Here is a 22,186-nt window from a genome sequence, read left to right as displayed (position 1 = left end):
CATCTCCTGCCGGATTTTTCTATCTTATCACTTACATGTTGGTACCCTGAAGTTTTAAATCATTATTATTTTTTAAAGTTATTATTACATGTCTTATTTTAAAATCCAGTGTTTTTAAAAGTTCATTCAATTTATTTCTGTTTAAAATATAAATATGGAGCATTAGGCACTTTTTCTAGATTTTTCTCATCTAGTTTTTTTCACTGTCTTGGAACTAAAAGGAGAGAATACTTACTTATTTGTAAGGCTCAAAATGTTAAATAATTTGTCCAATGGTCATTTATTTGTTAAACAGCATTTGTGCCCTGACTTCAAGTCTGTTCGTGCTTACCTTGAAACCATACTAGAATCTCTCCAGTTCCTAATGGTCTTCCCTACCCCTCAAGTGTACCTGACTTTGGATAGATAGAGGAAGTTTGGGGAGAATCTGTCATGCATGCTCTCATTGTCTTTCCTTAGACTCCTCAGAGAAGTGATTTTACTTTTAAACACCTAGCAGTGTTATAGTTATTATTCCTGTAATATACTTTGGCTTTATTATCATCTTCTAATGTCAGAGGGATCAAAACTCAGAGTAGTTCAGATCAGAGTAGTTCAGACATTCTGAAATATAGATCCTGAAAAAAGAAAGTTACATAACCAGCCTTTACTTATTCATTGAATCCTCTCAGCGATCCCATGAAGTAAGCACTGTTGTTATTCCCTTTTCATGGGCAAGGGTACAGAAGTTTAGAGAATTTAAATAAACTTGTGCAGGATTTCAGAGTTAATAAGTGACCAAATTGCAACTTGAACCCATGTCTGCTTGATCCCAAGGCACACATTTAAGACGCCATGCTGCCTCCAAACTTATGTACCCACCTTTTTTGGAGAGGAGAAGGGTGTGGGATAAGAGTAGGAAGCATAAATCCTGCAGTAAGAAGTAAGCCTTGAGGGTTTTTTTTTCCAGTCTCTTAAAGAGCATTTCTCCACCCAAAGGAATTTTACTCTTTCAGAGGTGTGAGATAGCTATAAATGATAAATGTTTTCTTGTATTGTTCGTGTTTCCCACCACTTTTGAACTGTGAAGTTGGGGAGGCGATGGGCTAGCCAAGGAGAAAGTGGGTTTGGAGCTGTCAGTGATTCTCAACTCTGCCTTATTAGAATTACCTGAGGAGCTGCCAAAAAATCAAAAGAAAAGAAGCGATATCCTCATCCCTCTAGCTTTTATGGATATATTGGTTTTGGGTAAGGCCCATGCTTGGGCATATTTTTAAGTTCTCTTATTTATTCTGATGTGCAAACATTTGAAAACCACAGAGCAGAGACCAGAGTCTCAGAGGCCTATTTTTTCCTAATGTTCTGAACTACATTCCCACCAGATGGCAGCAGCGATCTTCCTTTAGTATCTTAATAACCATTGGTGCTTCAGTGTTCTTTTTAGCTGTTCTGAGACATTTCTGTAGGTATCAACTGGTTTCCGTTCATGTTTTTTAGAATAACCTGAAGCCCCCAGAAACGAAGAGGAAGATACAACACGTTACATGGCCATGAAGGGAAGTTTCCAAAAATGTAAATATAACTGTAATTGTAGTTTTTCAAACAAGTTCACATATATTGACACTATTTACAAAAATCCTGATTATTGTGGAATTTTCCTAAGAGGTTTAAAACAGGTTAAAAAAATAGTCATTCCTTCTCACCTTCCTTCCCTTCTTTCCTTTTTAAAATTTGTTTTTCGTATCCTGATTATGAAAGAATTTCTTTTTAAGTTAATGGCTTAATATATGTCATTTATATTGACCCTAGTCAGATCATTAGCTGCAAATCTGGCATAAAGCATCTAATGACTTTTAAAAATTATTCTCATTTAGTCTCTTTCAGAGTCTTTGGGGACATTTGACCATTTTAAAAAAAATTCAAATACTGGTTTACCATTTTTATTAATTTCTTTCTCTAAGCAGAAGCATATAACAGCTCATCACAGTATTTTAGTAAATATTGCCACACTCATCTTCAAGGGTTCACTAAGAAGAGGATCTTGGTGGTATTGTTGGAAACTATTTCATATATACAAATAAAATTGCTGTACTTCAATTGCTACATTGCTTCTTCCCATAAAAAACAAAAGGGAAGTCAGTGCTTGCTATTGCTTCCTCCCTTGAAGCATAATGGAATTGATTGATCAGAAGCTGACTGGTCCATCCTTTAGAATGTTCTTGTCATGCAGCAGTCCTGCCTACTCTTTTCATAATCAGTCTATGATCTCACTCTGTGAGTTCAGCCATTACTCCCTCCTGGGAGCTTAATCTTTTAAAAATGAAGTTCATTTAAAAATCTTCAGGCTGAATAATCATGTTAGAGGTGGTACTTGATGGGGAAAAGTTGAGAGGAGAGGAAGGGGCATAAAATTCTAGAACATAGTAGAGTCCAGGAAGTATGGCAGTAAGCAGGAGAACTCGGCTCTGGAGTAGACAGTGTAGGGGCTATGAAGGCGGAATTCACTGCAGAGTGCAGCACAGGAAAAATGGGCTCCTAGCTGGATGTGGCTCCCTGTAGTATAACATGGCTGTCCCATGTAGAATCATCTACAAATTTTTTTTTATTATTATTATTATTTTATTATTTTTGTTTGAGTAGTATCACTCCAATTGTATAATGAAAGCCAGTGAGAAAATAGGCTTATGACATACATATTCATGGGTCAGGTGTCTACTTTTTTGCTATATATTTCTAACCAAGAGCAAAGAATATACTTTTTTTCCATGTATGATTGATCTTCAAATTGGGATTTGCCTTTTTCAGTATGCTTTTAGAGGAGCCTCATTTCTCTTGATTTGTTAAACCAAACATTTTAGTTCAGCTATTAAATAGCCTTACAAAAACATTCAGCCTTGCAGGTAAGTACTGTACTAAGACTTTAATTCTGTAGTTTTTAACCATTCTGCCTTTATTCCAGACTGTAAATTTGTACGTGTAAGACAAAATCGATGTGTACTAAGTGTTGCATAAATTGCTGATGTTACAGTAAATTTTTAAATATATTATTATCTGCAGGGCTGATATAATATTGGGAACTGTGATCCTATAGGTAAATATATGTTAAGGGAGATTTAAAGTAAAGTACAGATTTTAGGGTAGAATGACAAATTATATTTTCTATTTAGTTGTCCCCTCTGCTTCCACCTGTATTTCTCTCTTAGTTAAGAGAGTTAGCCATCTGACAATTTTAAGTCAGTGGGAACTTTTTTTTAGTTACTCAGTGAAATTAATTTTTAATTTGTATATTTAACTTACAGAGTAGGTTGGTAATAACAGCTGAACTGTGTAACATTGTTGCTTCAAATTGAAGTTTATATTATGAACATTCAGAATCAGTGCTCATATAGCAGCATATTATTGAGCTATCTTGAGTTTGAAAGGTGAAGTGCTAAACCATGCCCTGTGTATTACATACTCCCGCCATCTTAGAGCGCTGTGCCATCTGAAGGTATATGGATAGAGCTTGTCTCAAAATGACTTTCTCTACATAACGAAGCTTGCCGAATGCTGGGAATCAGGAGGCAGCAGCACTGGGAGTCTAATTTTGAAGTGATGTTTCGGTTTGCTTGACAGTTTAGGAGGACTTGATTTGAATGGTGTACAACTTTAGAATAATTTATACTCACTACATTGGGTTGGTAGTGTTGCTTTTGATTCTGTGTTCCAACAAAAACATTTATTGTTGGGCTAGGCAAACTAAAGGCATTAGAGTCAGTGGGTGGCTTGAGGTATAGTAAGAGGCACCACTTCTGCCATCAGCAGGTGGGCCTTGCTCTTTTTTTCCTCTCATTTTTGTTCCCTGTTCTCCCTTTCTCTTCTGTCCCGAATGGTTTCTTTCCTCCATTCTTGTCCTTTCTGAGATCCTAAGTTTCAGGCTTATGTTCGCAAGTCATATTGCCTGACCCTACTCATTCTCTAAGGGGCTAAGATAGGCTAACCCCAGTCCTTTTGCACTTAAAGGATCATAGACTGCCATGTGAATTCTGCAGTCTCAAGACCCTGCAGCTCCAGGGCACTAACTTGCTTCCTAGTGGCTGTAAAGGCAGTGCAGTTTTCCAAACTAGCCTTATTACTCTAGACAGCTACCAGGCGCATTGGAAAGTTGGTTTACTACTACTATGAGGCTATATTTGCTAGTGTTAAAATTCTTCAGAATTGAAGTTTTTATTTGAAATAACATTTTGATTGACTTGAGTTTTGAGAGAAAATTCTAAAACTGATCTAAAGACTCATTCAATAGCAATGACTTTTAAAAAACTTACATTAAGTAAAACTGCCAGTAGAGTAAATCATATATGTACGTAAGAGCTTCCTCTATTTACTACTGTGGAACTTCAGTAATTTTTAGAGGCTACCAAATGGTCAAAATGTTTTTAAGTGTGCTCTTTTATTAAATGCTTGTGCAAGTTTTGTAATTCAGTACAGAAAAGTTTGACCTTGTAATGTACATTTTTGTATGTAAAAAGTCTTTTAAGTAGCCTTATCATTATTTAAATAAACTGAGTAAAATTATCTTGAGTAGGTCTGTCATTCATAAAAATAAAATGAAAAAGTAATGACTCATCTTTATTTGAATAAGCTAAATGGAAAGTATTATTTTTTCATTGTATGACCTATACGTGGGTTGATTGGGATCAGGCAGGATCCAGATAGTCCAGCCTCATCTTGGAGTCCCTACAATGAGTGGAAGCTCAGAGTGGTGTGGTATTTGGGAACATCATGGTGCTATAGAGACTGACGTGTTGACTGTCACTATGCCCTGAAAGATGAAAACAGAAGTCCCCAAACTTTCCCAGGTAGAAAGTTTTCCTAACAAAATGGGACGAGCCAGAGACTGAATTGAGAGATTGTTGTTGGGGTGATCTAAAAAATAAAAACCACTGACTTTTAAACTGGTATCAATGTTGTTACATGTGCAGACTAAGCTCTAAAGTAACTTGGGAAAGATTCAGGTAATTTTCTACTTAGGATCTTAAAATGTAGATCTTCCATTATTTTCTCTGGACAGAAGAAACAAATCCATTGAGATTATGAAGTGCAATTGACTAAAGTGCTTTACTCTTACAGTTTTTTAATAACTTGATTGTCTTCCCTACAGTAGAATAAAAAATAAAGATGCGAATTGCCTATATATTTTAAGTACCGACTGTTAAAGATCTTAGGAGTGAACAAGGCAGGTTAAGTTTCTGCTTTCAAGGAGAAAGCAGACAAACAGTGAAATAATGGATAATTGTAACGATGGAACGGAAATAATAAAATGGAGTCATGAAATGGGAAGGGTTGAGGAAGAGAGGGTGAGGAGCTGCTGTGAATATTGTGGTTAGGAAAGGTTTCTTGGAAGAGAAGATAAATTAAAGAAGAATGACTGAGGGACAGCTATGGAAAGCTTTCAGGAAAAACATCCTACATGTGGTCAGATTTAGATGGTGGAGCCTGTTTCCTACCACTTGCGTATGGATGGCCTTGTAACTTTCTTTGGTCAGATGAGTACTTCTACTTTTACATTTGGACCCCTGCTACAACCTGGTGAAAAAGCCCAGGCGTGCCCACAGGAAATATGTGGCCCAGCCAACAGCCAGCACTAACCACAAGACATGTGACCACTAGTCACCAGTCCCCAGTCTAGCTATAAGCTGTCTGGCTGCATTACTGCCCCAGGTGAGACCAGTCTGGTGGTTTACAGAATCAACGGTAAGTAAGAGATGAAGCCAGTAAGTGTTCAGGGTGATTTGCTCCCCAGCATGGAGAGATGATGGATACCGGGCCAGCCAAGATGTGAAATCCCTGAGGTTTAACAGGTTTTCAAAACAGAAAGACTGGCGTGACCCAAGTTGGTGAAAACAGGCAAAGGTGGCACAAAATGAAGTTGGAAAGGGTAGGTGGGAGCCGCATTATGCGGGAACTAACACAACCTCCGTGTAAGTACTTTGGATTTGAGTCTAAGAGCAATTGGAAGTTGTTAACTGTTCAGATTTAACTAAAAAGTTTCATTTTAAAAAGTAAGCCCAATTAAATAGGCATGTAACAGCCTTAAAAATCTTTTTTCTCCTGTGAAATTGTTTTTTTGGTCTTTGTGTAAATAGTTTGAATTAAAATATTGGTATTCATTTAACTCATAGTTAAACCTTTAAGAAACTGTAAGGGCCCAGGTTGTGGCTCAGTGCCTCGCATGTGTGAGGCACTGGGTTCAATTCTCAACACTGCGTGTAAATAAATAAAAACAAAGGTCCATCAACAACTAAAAAATATTTAACAAAAAAAAGAAACTGTAAAATACTCTACCATATCATAGAAGACAAATATTTTCAAAAAATATAGAAACACCATAACTATGCCTCTATTATGTCCATTCTGCCTTGCTATATAATTCTTTAGCTTTTTAATAATAAACTTAGGAGTTTTTATATACCTCACCCCCAAGTTTCCATATTAACATAGATAGTATGGAATATTTGTCAAAAGAAATCAATCTCAATGGTATTGTTAACTAAAGTCCATACTTTGTTAAAAAAAAAAAAAAAAAAAAAAATTTTTTTTTTTTTTCCAAAGGAGTTCTGGGCCTGACCTATTCCTCAAGGGCAGCCCTCTGCTGACACTTGGATTGGGTCTAGCTATGGCAGGTCAGTGATGTGTTCAGCATGCATGTAGCCTGGGCTTCATCTGTGTGATGACCAGGACTTCTGTGCTGATCTCTAAGGTTATGCTCTACTAACAGCACAGTTCTTTTGCAGAGGTGAAGCTTTCACTAAGGACAGTGTTGAGAGATTAGTAACCAGTGTAGTTCCAGGGCACATGGCATTACAGCAAACACATGTACGGAGCTTTCTATGGTCACAGTTCACCTGGAGTGATGGTTAACGTGTTTCTTCAACTAGTGACTGGATTTTCAGTTTTGGTTGAAGTTAGACTAGTTCTTAAGAGCTTTACAGTATCCTGAATATCACTACAAAATTTATGTGACTTATTATATAGGATTGTTTAGATTTAAATTATAGTTTAACATACTAAGAGGAAAAATAATCTTAATTTTGTAGAATGTGTAACAGGAAGTAACTAATACAATGTTTATAGTTGTTCATATGCTAAACATTAGAGAAAAAGGCTTACTCTGACTTCTTAAATGTAAGGAGCAATTATACTGGAAAAAATATGTATTTAAATCTTGAAAGCACCAAAACCTAAGAGAAAAGGCAAAACCTTAGAGAAAGCCAGAACACAGAGTAGGCCATTTTCTTTGATGCTTTGTCCAAACTATAAGGAAGAGATAAATGAAAGGAAGAGATAAATGAAATGAAAGCTCAGCCATCCGAGACACAACCTGCTAGGTATGACTTCAAAGGACAATGCCACATAATATGAGTGAATTAGAACAAAACCAGGGAGGGAGGGAAGAAAAGGAAGTGGAAGAAGAAAGAACAGGAAGACAGGAAGAAAGAATAAGAAAGTAGAGGGATGAGGTGGGATGGAAGCAAGGTCTCATAGGATTTGAACCCAAAATTTACAGCCCTAGAATGGTAAAAGTGAGGAAGTGTGTTGGGAGTAGTTCCAGTCTTGGTGGTAGTCTAAGACGCTAGCACGGGCAATAGAAATCACCTCTGCAGGAAGACACCCTCATTCTGAGTCTCCGGAGACACCCATAGACAAGAAGGCAGAGATTAGCTGGCAGCGGTAGTGTGCACCTGTAATCATCTACTCAGGAGGCTGAGGCAGGAGGATTGCAAGTTCGAGGCCAGCCTGGCCAACTTAGCAAGACTGTTCCAAAGTAAAATTTAAAAGGGTGGGGATGTAGCTTAGTGGTGGAGCATTCATATAAGGCCCTGAGTTCCATCTGCAGTACCACAGTGGGCTGGGGGCAGGGGGAAGGCAGTGATTAGCACAATCCAAGTTAAACAAGCATGCAAGGAAGCAGTGTACCCAGTGTGACCTCCTGCAGCAACATGCAGTAGAGACACACCCCTGAAGTTTTTATATATGGGAGTAATCAGAGATCAAGAAAGATCAAACATGTTTGCTCACTGTGTTTAGAGAAAAAAATAAGCTTTAAAATGACTACCCAGTAAAGGACACTATAAAAAAGCACAATGTACATGTTTTAATTTATTTTTATTGGGGTATAAGTTGAAAAATAAACATACAGCTTGGTGAAAATATATACGTTTGATGTGTACATATACCCAGTACATAAATGAAAAGGCGTGGCTGTGTTCTAATACGACTTTTTTTTTTTGTTTGTTTTTTAAAGAAAACAGGTAGTGGGCAAGATATAGCTCACAGAGAACCCCTGAAATCTCATTTATCCCTAAGGATGTAAAAGATTGTGCATAAGCTGTGCTGCAGCCAAGAAGCAATCAGAGCGGGATGCAGAGTAGACATGAAGGAAAGAATCCTTCAAGCCCCACAGGCATCCATCAGCAAAGGCAGAGAAGTCTTGTTGGTTCAAGGTGCTTTTAAATAGAACCTCCCACCAAATGGGGGCTAAGCATATTAACACGTGTATTCAAAAACTAATCTTTTGTTCCATGTTTAAAGAATTAGAGGTGTGATAATTACCAAACAAAATAACAATAGAAAGTACAAAAAAGAATCAAATAGAATTCTAGAATTGAAAAGTACACTCATTGAAATGAAAAACGCACTAGAGGTGCCCAAGAGTAGATATGACCTGGGAGAAGGGAAAAAAATACGTGATGTTAAAGCAACAGAGATGATGAAATCCGAACAGAGAAGAATAAAGAAAAGTGAATAAAGAGAAGTGTGACAGACCATTAAACACACTGACATAGGCATAATGGAATTACCAGAAGAGAAACATGGACAGCAAAAACATTTTAAGAATTTTCATGGCTTAAAATGTCCCCAAATTTGATGAAAATACTAATCAACAAACTCAGAGGAGCATTAAGTGTAGAGATTCACACCAGGTCACGTTGACTTTTACAATGCTGAAATTCAGAGATAAGGAGCACATTCTAATAGACTGTAAGACAATACAGTTCTTTTAAGATTTTTTTTTAAAACTGAAATTGAACATACATGCAAAAAAGTGCACAAAACAGGAAAAATTGACTATGGTGACAGAAGTGAGAATCCTTTTTGGAAGGAGAAACAAGGGAGTCTTCTGAAATGTAAGAAATGTTCCCTGTTATAGGTTGGCAACCCATAATTAGTTAAACTTCCGGATGGTCTGTCATTTCGCTTTTCCCACAACCATCAAGGAGTTATCAACCCCACTTAATTAGGTCATCAAGATCTGTTTTGTTTCTGACAATCCCTTAGGCAGATTTCTGTGATCTTGGAACCAAATATCAGTCCCCCCAGGCATGGCTGCTGAGCTAAGTCAGGAGCCGGGGTGCACACTGTGATCCCTACAGCTCAGGAGGCTGAGACAGGATTGCAAGTTTGTTGGAGGCCAGCCTTAGCAGAGGCTGACTCTTTACCGCAACCCCTCCCACTGCACCCTCTGCCCCACACCCCCTTTCTCCTCACCCCTGGGCTTAGCAGTAATATCCCTTCTCAGTGGGTTGGTAGTCTTGGTCTTTCAGATCGCCCCTTCCCATATGGAAGCTCCACCCTATGGCAGAGCGGGGCAGGGGTAATTAGGAGCCCAGTGTTCTCAGTCTGTTCCTCCTGGGGCAGAGGGAGCCATTACCTTTTTGGTTGCACTCACACAGAGCTGGTCACATGAGGCTGGGGAGTGGGAGTGGTTTAGGACCAGGTGTGGCCCGAGTGCCGTGGACTGTCACTGCGTGCTAAGAGTTAGCTTAGTTAGCACGTGTTTCTCTGTTGTATGCCTTGAGGGCAACTTTCAGAGGAGACTTAAGTGATGGGTTTCTGCATATGTCATTTCACAGCAGGAAAGAGGTTCAGACAGAGAACATGGGGCTCTTTTTTGCAGGATTTTCTCTTTCCTACTCCAGGAGCTGTTTATCCCAAACTCTGGCCTCTGATTTGTCAAACCAGCAAGGATAAAGGTTTGCTAACAGTTTTAGCTGTTCTCGAGACCTGCCATAGCCATAAAAACAGGACAATTACCCAGCGCCATCCTCTTCTCCCAAGATCCCACTCCCCTCCGACCTCTGCCTACTTTGGATCAAGCTTCAGTTTTTCAAAATATTTAAAAATATTTTGTTCAAAATGATTATTTGATCATTAGTCCAGTTGGAGCTACTTACTCAAAGTGGAACTCCCCTGATTTTGGATCAGGTAAGATGGCATATCTGAAGCTTCTTTAGGAGTGGGTAAGATGCTCTGTAATGAAATCTGGAGTGCTTTTATTTTTCTATTATGAGATAGAAAGTGGCATTACAATTGACAAGGGATGGAGTTATCTGCGTGTGTGTCTCACTGGAGATTGAACCCAGGGATACTCTACCACTAAGCTATCATGGAGTCTCACTGAGTTGCTAAGGCTATCCTCGAATCTGCGATTTTCCAGGCTCAGTCTCCCAAGTTGCTGGGATTCTGTAATCTCAGCATGGTGTGTAGCACATGCCAGCTCAGAGTTACTCATTTAAATCTTAACCTGAAGTCAACTATACATCCAGAAGACCCATTTCACACCTTAGCAAGTACTTCCGACGATGCTGCCACCCCTGGATTGTTCTGTTGCACAGCTGATCATTTTATCACGTTGCATTATCTTAGAAAACTAAAGGATGAAAGGTCATTAATGCTACCATTCTAAAGCAAAATGTGCAATGTTCCATGCTAGAAAGTGGCTCAGTGTTTCCCAAATGTGTACTGTGCTAGCCAAGATTATTTTACACACTACTGGCAAACTAGGAGCTCAGAGGATTATTTTTACAGCAGTGGCTCTGTCTCTGTCTCCTGTCTTTTATATGCTGAAGGATCCCAGAGCCCTCACTTGCTAGGACATTGAGAATGTAAAGAGGAATAAGATGTTGTCTCTGGCCTCAAGTCCGCTTCTGTCCTTCGGGGAAGAGAAGGCGGGCCTAGGACAGCGGAACAAAACGGAGCTCTCCTGATACAAGTCCTCCCAACAGAAGTAACCCCCAAATCGACTTGACTGTCCTTAGCCTCCTGTTCCACTCTCATGGAGCCCATGTTACTGCATCAAAGGGAGAGCATTATAGTCCAACCAAGAGAAAGAGCTCTAGGGGTTTGGGAGAGGAGAAAAGGGGCAAGGTAAAATATGCTGCTGATTGAAGGCTCCCTCTAAATAGATGGTGCGATGCAATTTCAGTTAACACCGGCCCAGCCCCTTAGAACGTGAACTTCATACAGTGATCGCTGGACCATGTGATAAAGTGTAACTTAGACCCAGAAACTCAACATTTAATCATTATTTCACACACTGTGTCTGGCAAAACATTTTGTTCCGATTAACTTTATTGTAAGTCACATAACCTTGCTTTAGGCTTTAGATGACAGAAGTTACAGAGCTGCAGATACCAACTCTTCTTTACCCTATTTATAGTTTGGAAAACTTTCAAGTTCGTGACAAATGTCAATTGCACTTAAAAATTAAATAGCAGTGGAAGAAGATGCATTTATAAAGATATCATTCAAAAGGATTTTTTTATGCTTGGATTTGTCTTACTTGATTACAAAAATTCCAAACCTCCTCCCACCTAGTGTTTAAAAAAGGGTTTTCTCCTTCCCCAGATTGAACTAGCACAAGGATTAAAGGATTTAAACAAACAGGAAGATCACTGGAAAGCGAAAGAGGAAGATCTCGAGGTGGCGGTGGGGACCAGAATACCATATTGCCTAGTGGAGAAAGAAAACACAAATCTGCGTGGGGTCACGAGCCGCAGCCGCTGCGAGCCGTCAGATGTCTTTCCCACAGTCGGGGCACAGGATGTCGTCCCTCTCGGTGAGGAAGCCTCGCCCCACCAAGGACAGGGAGCACTTCTTGCAGTTGAAGCAGTCGTTATGCCACTGCCGTTCCTCAAAGGAGATGTACTTGGTGCCGCCCAGGCCTGTGAACAGAGGACAGCACACGTGAAGGAGGGAGGGAGTGTGAATGGGGGACTGGCACCGGACACTGGCAAAGGACTCCAGGCTGAGGCATCTCAACGTTCCCGACCTGTGACGTGCACAGTGTGACCTTCTAGCCCAGGGACGCCTGCGAACTGAGAATTCATATCTAATAAGCCACTACGCACAGCCTCAAGGAGCTCACAAAGTGTCAGAAGAAGTAGCCATAGCAACTGGCTCCACACGGTGTGCGCAGCACTGTGAAGGAAGCGCCTCCTGTCGGAGTACTTGCTTACTGCATGCTTCCCCAGGAAACGCCGCTTTCGCTGGGCGCCTCAGTCCCGTGCTCACTTGTGATGAGCCCTGAAAGCCCAGGCTAGCAGTACAGGAAAAGGAGGCGGGGTTAGCAAGGTGAGGTGTCATGCTGGAAGATGGGGCCAATGTAGTTGGAGCAGACTATGAAAAAGGGAGTGGACAAGTCCTTTTATTTTTTACTGTATTTTTTTGTGGTGCTGGGGATTGAACCCAGGATCTCATGCATGCTAGGCAAGTGCTCTACCACTGAGCTACATCCCTGGGTGTGTGTATTTGGTACTGAGGACTTAACCCAGGGGTGCTTTACCACTGAGCTATATCCCCAGTTCCCCAATCTTTTCTATTTTTTTATTTTGAGACAGTGTCTGGCTACATTGTTGAGGCTGGCCTCAAACTTGTGGTCCTCCTGCCTCACACCTCCCCATTTGCTGGTATTACAGGGGTGCACCACTGCGGCTGGCCACAGCCCCAACATTTTCAACCAAGACAAGTAGTAACTTGTTTTCAGTTCGACTGCTTGACTTGTGTTGGATGACTAATCCCCGTCAAATATTTAAGGTACAATGGTTGCTGATTATGGTATCAGGGGCAGGTGGTGTGTACACTGCTGCCCACCCGGAAATAAAACAGAACTTATCTCACAGTTACAGTCTGTTCTGTTGAAATGTAGATCATGAATTCCAGTTAGATTTCTTTCCAGAAATAATGGTGTGTGTGATCAGCCATATTAAAGACAAAGTAACTACACTGACGGCTCCGTTTCTAAGGGTCTGAGTCCTCAGACATGGGCGCATGAAGAGTCTTGACTCCATCAGGTAGTTTCTGTTATAGCTTAAGCCTTCAGGCCGACCTTGGACATTTGATCCACGTGGGGGAGGCCTTAGAGCTGCTCTCCCCAGTAAGTGAGTGACAGGGCTGGGACTGGAACCCAGGCCTGTCCTGCAAATTCTTGTACACCTTCTAATACCACAGTGCGTCTGCTACTGATGCAGTACAAACCAGAAAAGCTGCCAACGCTCTTTTTCCTAAAGATTGTATAGCTTTAAAAAAAAAAAAAAGTCACTGGAGCTGGGGGGTTGTAGCTCAGCGGTAGACCACGTGTCTAACATGCACGAGGCCCTGGGACTGCTCATGAGAACCACCCACCTCCCCAACACAACCAGTTATGTCAAATAACCAAGGCTTCCACATTGTCTCCTCATTCTAGAGTCAGACCACAGAGGCCATGCTGGCCCAGGGCAGAAGTCACTGGTACTTTAGACCAGTAGCTCTGACTTTTCTGCATATCAGAACCAGCTGGGAAGTTTTTAAAAGTTCCAATGCCAAGGTCACTACTCATATCAATTCAATCATCAGTTGTTTGTGACCCTCCTCAGCAGTTTCCATGGCACAGCTAAGCTTGGGAACCAGTGGTGAAGGCCACACTTTGATTGACGGGCAAGGCTCCTGAAGGGCTGGAAGGGGTTATTTTTCTTTTAGGCGTATACACCTCCGAGCAAGCCCCAGAGCATGGGAAAGCTTCTCAGGTGCCCCAGCATCGCTGCCATTGCATGTTCCTCCTTTCTCTTACTCCTGGTAAGCCCTGCAGCGTAGAGCTGGGGGCAAGGAGGAGGGTTAGCAGTGGGAGGGGAGGAGGAAAAAGGATGTGACAGGTGCCATGCAGCGCAGAAAGTGTCCTCCTAGAAACTCCACTTTTGTTCTGCAATGCCCCAAATCGGGTGAGTGAGAGACATGAGAGCCAGCAACAGCCAAAGTGGACGAAGGAAGGAAGTTGTGTGTACAGCAGATCGCAGTTGTTCACAGCAGTTTTATCCTATGGTGTCTTCTGAATGCCGAGTTATCAAACGCTGAACCCTCACTCCAAAGAAGACACTCAGGGTTAGATTCCCACTAGCCTCTCTGGTCACAGCATTTTAATCAACTGATTAATACCTGGTGTTATTTTATGTGTATCTTACTTAAATAATGTAGATGCATCAACACTGACTTTGTGGCCCAGCCCTGTAACTCGGGCTTGTATGAAGCTCATCTAACATTTATTTTCTTTGTAAGGCATATCAGACTTTCCATGCTCAGGGACACTAGATGGAAGTAGTGTCCGTGTTAAACAGTGGAGGTGCCAACAAAAATCACAAAAAATATGTCACTAAAGACTGATATTTGTACTATTAGCACTGAAACCAGAGAGCAGGGCATCACCTAAGCTGAAATAGGCATCATTCCTCAGCTGGAAACGTGTGTGTCTGGCAACTCAAATTTGTCACTGCCCTGTGCCTGTCTGTGGCTGCCTGTGAAAGCACCAAGGTATCGATCTGGGGTCACAAATCAATTTTTAGCAAGTAAGCAAGTTTACAAGTTTGGCTTCTGAACAATGATGAACGACTATATTTATATGAGGATGAAGCATCACTGCACATAAAAAAGTTGGAAAATACCAACTTCAATTTATTTACAAAAATAATTTAAATTTTGTTAAAGAGGAAAAGTAAAAAATAAGGATCTGTTTGAAACAATCTAAGCTCTTGGCCTTTGCAATTCTTTGGAAATCTAGCTAGAAGTATATTTGAGCTGCAAAGTTCCTCTATATGTTCTTTGAAATTAGTCACTGCTTCTCAGAGAATTCATTCTCCAGTTTTAAAGTTTTCTGTTTCATTTTCCTAGTGTTTTTTTTTCAGTGCTATGATGATAATTGCATTTATTTTCCATATCTAGTTATTAGATTCAAAAGTGCTTTTCTGTGGATGAATGTTTCATTTTCTAAACATTTACATTGACAGAAGTCACTATGTAAACAACATTTGGGATGAGTATGTTAGGGTAGAAGACTGAATTTTCCCCTCTAAATGATTCTAAGAGAAATATGGTAAATAAATGGCTATAATTGGAGTCTTAACATAGGTAAATGTAGGTTCTGTGATTTTTTTCTTTATATTTTATTTTTAATTGGAAGTGTAATGAGCTCTGGATTCTACACCAAAGGACTGTTTTAATGGTAGGAAGTTAGGTGAACTTGGTTCTAGGCCTGAGGAAAAGGAAAGTCAAGGAAAACTGCATAGGAACAGGGGTGCATACATGTGTCTGTGTAATTACATTGCCAAGCTCCACAGGGAAGTCATGTGGCCAGGCCACTGTGTACTAGATGTGTCTGCCATCTTCCTGTGAGATCGACTGAAAGGGGGGGTTTGGAAAATCACTTCATAGAACATTTCTTATGCCATGATGGGATACTCTCGCTTTTCTCTCCCCACTGGGTCACTGGTGTGGCAAAATATGGTGGACACTTAAAGGACTTCAGTCTGAAGCTGTCTATTCTCCACCCCGAATTTCTTTGGCATGTTCAATTCCTTAGTCCACGGCCCGATCTACCAGCCAATCTGAGTTTGGACTCTTCTACCAAACTCTTTGGGAATGGTCGTAAGAAAAAACAACGAAGGCCGTGCCCTCTGCCATCATCTACCTGTGGCCTGTCGTGGCAGAAGTGTCCACTAAGAGGCCACTGTGCTCTTCTAAGGCCCAGGTCAGCGGCTAAGCCTGAAAACGGCAGGTTTCACGGTGCTCGTGGTTGTCGCAGACTTGCAGACTTCAGTTTTAAGGATACTCCAGCACCAAGCAAAGCCATCGACTTGAGAGCAGGGCACATGTTTTTGTGCAGATGTGCTGGAGCATGAGCACGGGACCAAGGAGTGGAAAGCGGGGAGACAGGCCTGCTGAGCAGAACCCTAGCGAGGCCTGGAGGCGCTCAGGGTTTCAGCGCCATCACGTGCCCAAGTGCTGGGCTCGCTCCGCCTTCAGGAGGCTCCGTGAAGCCCATGGCCCATGCCCTGGCTGTGGGCCTTCCTGGGACACTCACCGCTGATGGGGTTGGTACAGCCCGCGCACTTCTTGGCATACAAGTCGCAGAAACAGGTCAGGCAATAGGCAAACTCATCCCGGGCAGTGAAGCGCTGCCCCGACAGCTGCTTCTTGCAGGCAGTGCACACAAAGCACTCCTTGTGCCAGGGCTGGTCTCGGTAAGTGACCCCTCCTGTGGTGATGGGCTGGGGAGCAAGCGGGAGAGTTAGTGGCCTCCATTCCCACCAACCATCCTCCATCCCACTGTTGCCACTGGACGATGCAGATCACGCCCAGGAAAGATCAAGTCCTAAAAAAAGCTGCTTTGCAAACTCCACTGTTACCCTCCATGCACTGTCACTCCAGTGTTATGGCTTCCGCTTCTGCTAGTGACACTGCTCCTGTGTGTCTGCCTTCAGCTCTTCAGGGGAGTGGGGACCTAAGGCACAGATGTCATGGGGACATTGCCACCTGCCCAAGTGGGGAGGCAGTGTGGCAGAGAGGGCACCACAGAGACCACATCAAGGACACTGGGGTCTGAATCCTAGTCCTACTCCTTACCAGCCCTGTGGCTGGGGGCCAGTCACAGCTAAAGAGCTCAGCACCTCAGTTCTCTCACCGTGAAGCGGAACTGCTGAGGACAAAGGAACAACCTCTGGGGTGCCTCATCACAAAACCTGGCCTTGTCACTCCTCCCACACTGCTCTCCACTCAGCCCATGCAGGTCAAGAAGAAAGAGACTGAAAAGACCCCAGACAGCATCTGCAGATGCCACAGGAAGGGACCGGCATCCCGGAAGCTTTGGGAAAAATAGGCCTAAAGACTCTTGTCCTCACCCTGTCTTCCTGTCTTGGAACATTTGTGAGTAGAAGCTGCAAACTGATGAACTGGTTATCAATACCTCAATTTTATCTAGTATTTTCCTCCAAATGTTGCTTTTCATGTTCATGGAAATAATGGATTCATAATGGCGTGAGATATCAGAGGCGGCCAGGTGAGTCTCAGCGCCACAGAACCACGGCAGCAGAAGATGGAGCAGAAACACCTGGGCACCTCGGATTTGCTCTTCTGTGCGTTTTGTTTTTTGAACAGTGTGACCGAATTTGGAGCTTCCTTTGATCCTTATCTAAGGCTTATGAAGGAAGATATATTTCCTTTTACAGATAAGTAAACTGAGACCCAGAGAAATTTGTAAGTGACTTGCCCAAGAATTCATTCACAGCTGGTTAATGACAAGTGAGGAACTAGAATTCTGGACTCCCCTTCTATCCTACTTTCTTTTCATTCAATCGTAGATCATCAATAGCCTGCCTATAAAATTACCCCTGTCCCCAGAAAGGACTGATGGAAACATGTTTGGTCTGGATAGTTCTATGGGGAATGCAGAGGGATGCCACGTCAGCTCTCCTCCCTCGGGGCTCCCTCCCAGCTCTGGATTCTGGGCCCTCCACTCCTTTCTCTGCACTTCAGCGAACTCAGATGCATCTCAGCCTCAGTTTCACTGTCTTAGAGAATCCTTCCTCAACACCACCTGGCGCCCGCTCCTCAGATGAGCCAGGGTCGTCCTTGTCACCCACTCTCTTAATGCTCCATTAAAGCTCCCCACCAGCACACAGTGTCAGCAAACACCTGGCGGGATGGACGGTGCAGTGCATTTCTCCTGGGACTGGGTATCAAGTGTCTGGGGCAGGCTTGTCTGCCATTGGATTCCTGGTGTCCCAGGGCCTCGGTCCCAGCCTGAGAAATGACACCTCTGGGTCATTTCTGTATGGGTTTAATGAACATTCACACAAAGGCCTATTGTCATGTCTGCCACTGAACAGATCACCGGATGGACAGGATGGCAGGAAGAGCCAGCAACCGCCCTCGGATCTTGATGAGAAAAATAAAAGGGATGAACAGAGAAGAGGAATCCGCATAAAACCAGGAATCGAAGGACAAAGAGAAGAGTAGTGCTCTTCCTGGGCACAGCCTGTCATCGGGGCCAGGAAACCCCACAAGACCACACAAGCCGAGAGGTTCAATTCTTTGTGTGCCTGAAAGCTGTCCCGTTGCAGAATCAATAGCTGCCACTCAGCAGTGCGGTGGCAGAGCTAGCAGGTGTGCCCAGGTCAGGGAGCGGGGCTAGACTCAGGGCCAGTGTCCCCCACAGTGTTTACTCACATGCTTACAAAGGCAGAGAGCAGTACTGAACTCAAGGGCTGACATGGAGATTCTCTGGGCTTCAAACGCACCCGGTTTAATGAACAGTCCCTGTCCACGCGCAGACCTTTTCTCCTTTACTTCTCACATCTTCTCTCTCCTCTTTCCTTCCTTTCTCTCTTCTCTTCTCTCCCATCCCCTCTCCCACCCCCGCCTTCCCCGCTCTTCTTCTCCCTCAAGTATAGCAGCTGGTTTCTTGTTCATTCCAGATCAGCTTTAAAAAGACAGCTTCTCCTTCCCTCTAACATCAAGGGCGTATTTGGAAACATTCTGGAAAGCAGGGCTAAAGGATTTTTAACCACAGAAAACAGCAGTGCTCATGTCTTTGAAAGAAGGACCTGAACACAGATGCAGCAGATCAAAGGCACAGGAACCCATGAGACTACAGCTGTAGCAGGACCAGCGACCATCCCAAGCCACTCAGGTACTGCATACAGGGAGACCTGACAGAAGGCCATGGAGGCAAACCAGCTAGAACACGCAGGGCCCAGGGGGACCTCGAGATACCTTTTTGCACTGAACACACTGCAGGGCATACTGCTTCTCGTAACAGGGCACGCAGAAATTCTGATTGTCTTTAGGGATGAAACTCTTGGTTCCTATGGGCTGTTGGCAGCGATGGCAGATGAAGCAGGTCTCATGCCAGCTGCTGCCTTTGTACTCCATCTTGCGGGTACCTGTTGTCAGAGCCAAGAGAAAACAGCCTGGTTAGAGCCCTGTGCAGAGTTCTGGTCCTCTGCTTTCAGAGCCTGTGACAGAAGCAAGTCACTTCGGCTCTTAGGCTCCCTTCTAACTGGACAATTCCTATTTGTGGAGGGTGGGGATTTTGTCTTTGCTATACACCCCGCTCCTAGAGCAATGCGTGCACATAGTAGGTACTTGACGTTTATTAAATATGGTGGTTAGGAATGTTAAGTGAAAAAAAACTAAGACTCTCTCAGCATCATAGAGCAGTAAGAGAAACCCGGCCCAGCAGAGGCCAGGTCTCATGGCGGATGACAGTACTAGGAGCTCAGTCATCTCTCTTTACCTGGAGTGTCACTTTCCATGGTGTCCGTTACCTATAGTCAACCTCAGTCTGAAAATATTAAATGAAAAATTCCAGAAACCAACGATTCAGTGATTTTAAATTGAACACCATTCTGAGTAGTATACTGAAATGTCACATCCTGCCCAGGATGGGAACATCCCTTGACCAGTGTGTCCTTGCTGGATGTGCTGTTCACTCATCAGTTAGTAGCCATCTCACTTGTCAGGTGGACCATCAAGGTATTGTAGGGCTTGTGTTCAAGTCACCCTTCTTTAATATCGGCCTATTTCATTAGTCTATTAATAATTATTCAATTATTAGTTACCGTCATGAAACTCTTACTGTGCCTAATTTACAAATTATACTTTGTATCATAGGTTTGTATCTAGAGGGAAAAAAGATATATTTAGAGTTGGCTACTATCCATAATTTCAGGCATCCACTGGGGGTTTTGAAATACACACCCCAAGGATGCGGAGACTACTGCACATTCTCCTGTTTGAGTGTACGAATAAAAAGCCCCTCTGGTTCTCAGAGAGATGAAATGACTGTTGTGGCTGAACCTGGAGCCTCAAGCCCAGTTCCCCAAGGGTCTTCTACAGCACTCACTTTATGCACCTGGCTGAGTAAACCAAGTTGTGATGTACCTTTGTGGTTTTATGCACTGTGCTATGTGCTGTGACTGAAGTCAGCACATGGCACTTGTACACCCCATTTAGCAGTCCCCTAATCTGATCTTGTGCTATCCTGTTTTCTTTGGAATACTATTATCATTTGATAGCTTCCTACCATTCCTCCAAGGCAACTGAGTGAGCGGAAACTCTTTCTGGCTCACTCCACCATTCACAGGGAATCAACATCTGTGAACTCATTTTTTGCATACGTTCCCCTAAACAGCATATGATTATGGAAAGATCTAATTGAAGACAGAAGATACATGCAGTCACTGTTCACATAATCACAGAAGTGAAAGAAATAGACTGGAGAAAAGAAATGTAATGGATACAGAGGTAGAAAAGGGGCAGCTCAGGGTGCGGTCCACTGTGTAACCCAGAGGCCAAATCCAGACTGCTGCTGTTTTCTAGATGAACTCTATTACTCTTTATTATTGTTATTAGTTTCACAGTTCTTGATGGAAGAATTTGCCAGTCCCAGGGTCAGGTGAAGGATGGGGACACAGGCATGATGGGTACATCCATCAGACTTTGATCCAGAGTCAGGGAGTGAGAAGGATGAGCCTGGAAGGAGAGCGCCTGTCCCAGACCAGGGGAAGCACTCTGAGATAACGCGGGCATACCCGAGTCTATGAACAAGTCTCTGGCTCCGACTCCAAACATAATAGATATGGTCCAGACAATAAAGTGCAGGCCTGTATTTCAGCCAGCTGGAAGTCTGGTCAGGAGGCATCCCTGTCTCAGGTAATTAGGAATGTGCTAAGAATTATTACCTGACTTAATGGATGTCATTCCCAGGCCACTTTCTCAGCTTCCCATTCCCCCCAAACCAGACATTTGGGTTCTGCCTTGCATAGATTTTATAAAATATGCAGGGATGTGTGTTGGGAGGAACTCAGGGTAGTGACCCATAATGATTTTCAAAGCCAAGCTACAGAATCTACGGAATTCAAACCTGGGATGGATCCTGAGACAAAAACTACATTAAGCCACTGAGATTCAGTAAAGATGGTGGGAGGAATTTAACACATACGTTAGAATTATTTTCCTTGGCCTCCAGGTGTTCTTTACCCGTACATACTTTTATCACTTGCTCCTTTTAAAATTTTTTCTTAAGTTGTAGATGGACACAATACCTTTATTTTCATGTGGTGCTGAGGATTGAACCCAGTGCCTCACACATGCGAGGCAAGCACTGTACCACTGAGCCGCGACCCCAGCCCTCCCTTGCTCTTAATGTGGGACCTTCATTCTGATCAAGCAGGCCGGAAGCCAAAGGATTTTGTCAGTGGACACGGGGACAAGTCACTGAAGTGAATTCTCGGCATGTTCTGAAATAAGTCTTAAGTGAACACTAGTGCTCGGCGAACTGCCCACACGGAGAGTTCACTGGGTACCTGGAGCCCAGGGAGATGGTGACTACACATCTGACTGCAGTGGCCACAGTCCTATAGAGTTATTATACAACATGGCCAGCAGGTGGCAGCAGAGCTCCCTGCAAAGGGAATGGGCTCAGAATAGCCTCGTGGGCAGGAGGAAGTGCAGGTAAGAGGAAGGGTATCATTCTGATTCAAGCAGACAAATGAGGAATCAGACCCCTGAGTGCAAGATTTGTCACCGCCCCCCCTAGAACTTGCTCAGAGGTTGCAGCACATCTGTGAGAAAACTTCCAAGGAAGGCTCTGTATTTGGTCAGTGAGAGCTGGTGAACCCCAGAACTGGGTTTTTCCTCCCTAGGCATCAAGAGACTGGCTTGTGTGGGGCGTGGGGCCCACGGGGAAGTTTTTCACTTGAGACTTGCCCTATAAATCTAAATTCACTGCACAAGCTATGCTGATGCTCTGTCTGCTATTCATATTATTATTTTAATTATTTTGAGTGCTGGGGATTGAACTCAGGGGTGCTTTACCACTGAGCTATATCCCCAGTCCTTAAATTTTGAGACAAGGATTCACTAGGTTACTGAGGCTGGCCTTGAACTTGAGACCCTCCTGCTTTGGCCTCCGGAGTTGCTGAGATTACAGATGTGTATCACACGCCCTGCTTAAATTTACTTTTTACTCGACATATAATTATCTGTACTTATTTATAGGGTTCAGTATTGTAACTCAATACATGCGAACAGTGAACAGTGATCCAATCAAGGTAGCTGGCATTTCTATCTCCCCAAATAC

The 22,186-nt window shown here is 42.9% G+C and overlaps 2 protein-coding genes across 9 annotated transcripts in view; one reads left to right on the top strand and one right to left on the bottom strand.

The window, feature by feature from the left end:
- Window positions 1-22,186, top strand: part of LOC306644250 (ashwin) — a 28,295-nt gene that overhangs the window by 5,642 nt on the left and 467 nt on the right. For 2 of the 4 annotated variants that reach the window (XM_079111028.1, XM_079111027.1), the window contains one exon: window positions 1,477-5,210. In XM_079111028.1, the coding sequence (XP_078967154.1) occupies window positions 1,477-1,533 (57 nt within the window). In that variant the 3' untranslated portion in view covers window positions 1,534-5,210. Of the gene's footprint in view, window positions 1-1,476; window positions 5,211-6,570; window positions 8,751-22,186 lie in introns of those variants that run through there. The other 2 variants (XM_079111025.1, XM_079111026.1) reach the window with 2 other exon arrangements.
- Window positions 11,341-22,186, bottom strand: part of FHL2 (four and a half LIM domains 2) — a 71,753-nt gene continuing 60,907 nt past the window's right edge. For all 5 annotated transcript variants that reach the window (XM_079111020.1, XM_079111021.1, XM_079111022.1 and 2 more), the window contains 3 exons: window positions 18,817-18,986; window positions 16,127-16,313; window positions 11,341-11,963 (listed from right to left, as the gene is read on the bottom strand). In XM_079111020.1, coding sequence (XP_078967146.1) covers window positions 11,812-11,963; window positions 16,127-16,313; window positions 18,817-18,986 — 509 coding nt within the window. In that variant the 3' untranslated portion in view covers window positions 11,341-11,811. The remainder of the gene's footprint in view (window positions 11,964-16,126; window positions 16,314-18,816; window positions 18,987-22,186) is intronic.

This window comes from Sciurus vulgaris, assembly GCF_902686455.1.
Source record: "Sciurus vulgaris genome assembly, chromosome: 14".
NCBI classification, from domain to species: domain Eukaryota; kingdom Metazoa; phylum Chordata; class Mammalia; order Rodentia; family Sciuridae; genus Sciurus; species Sciurus vulgaris.
Note: the sequence above shows the minus strand (reverse complement) of the source record. Positions and strands in the feature narration are given on the sequence as shown.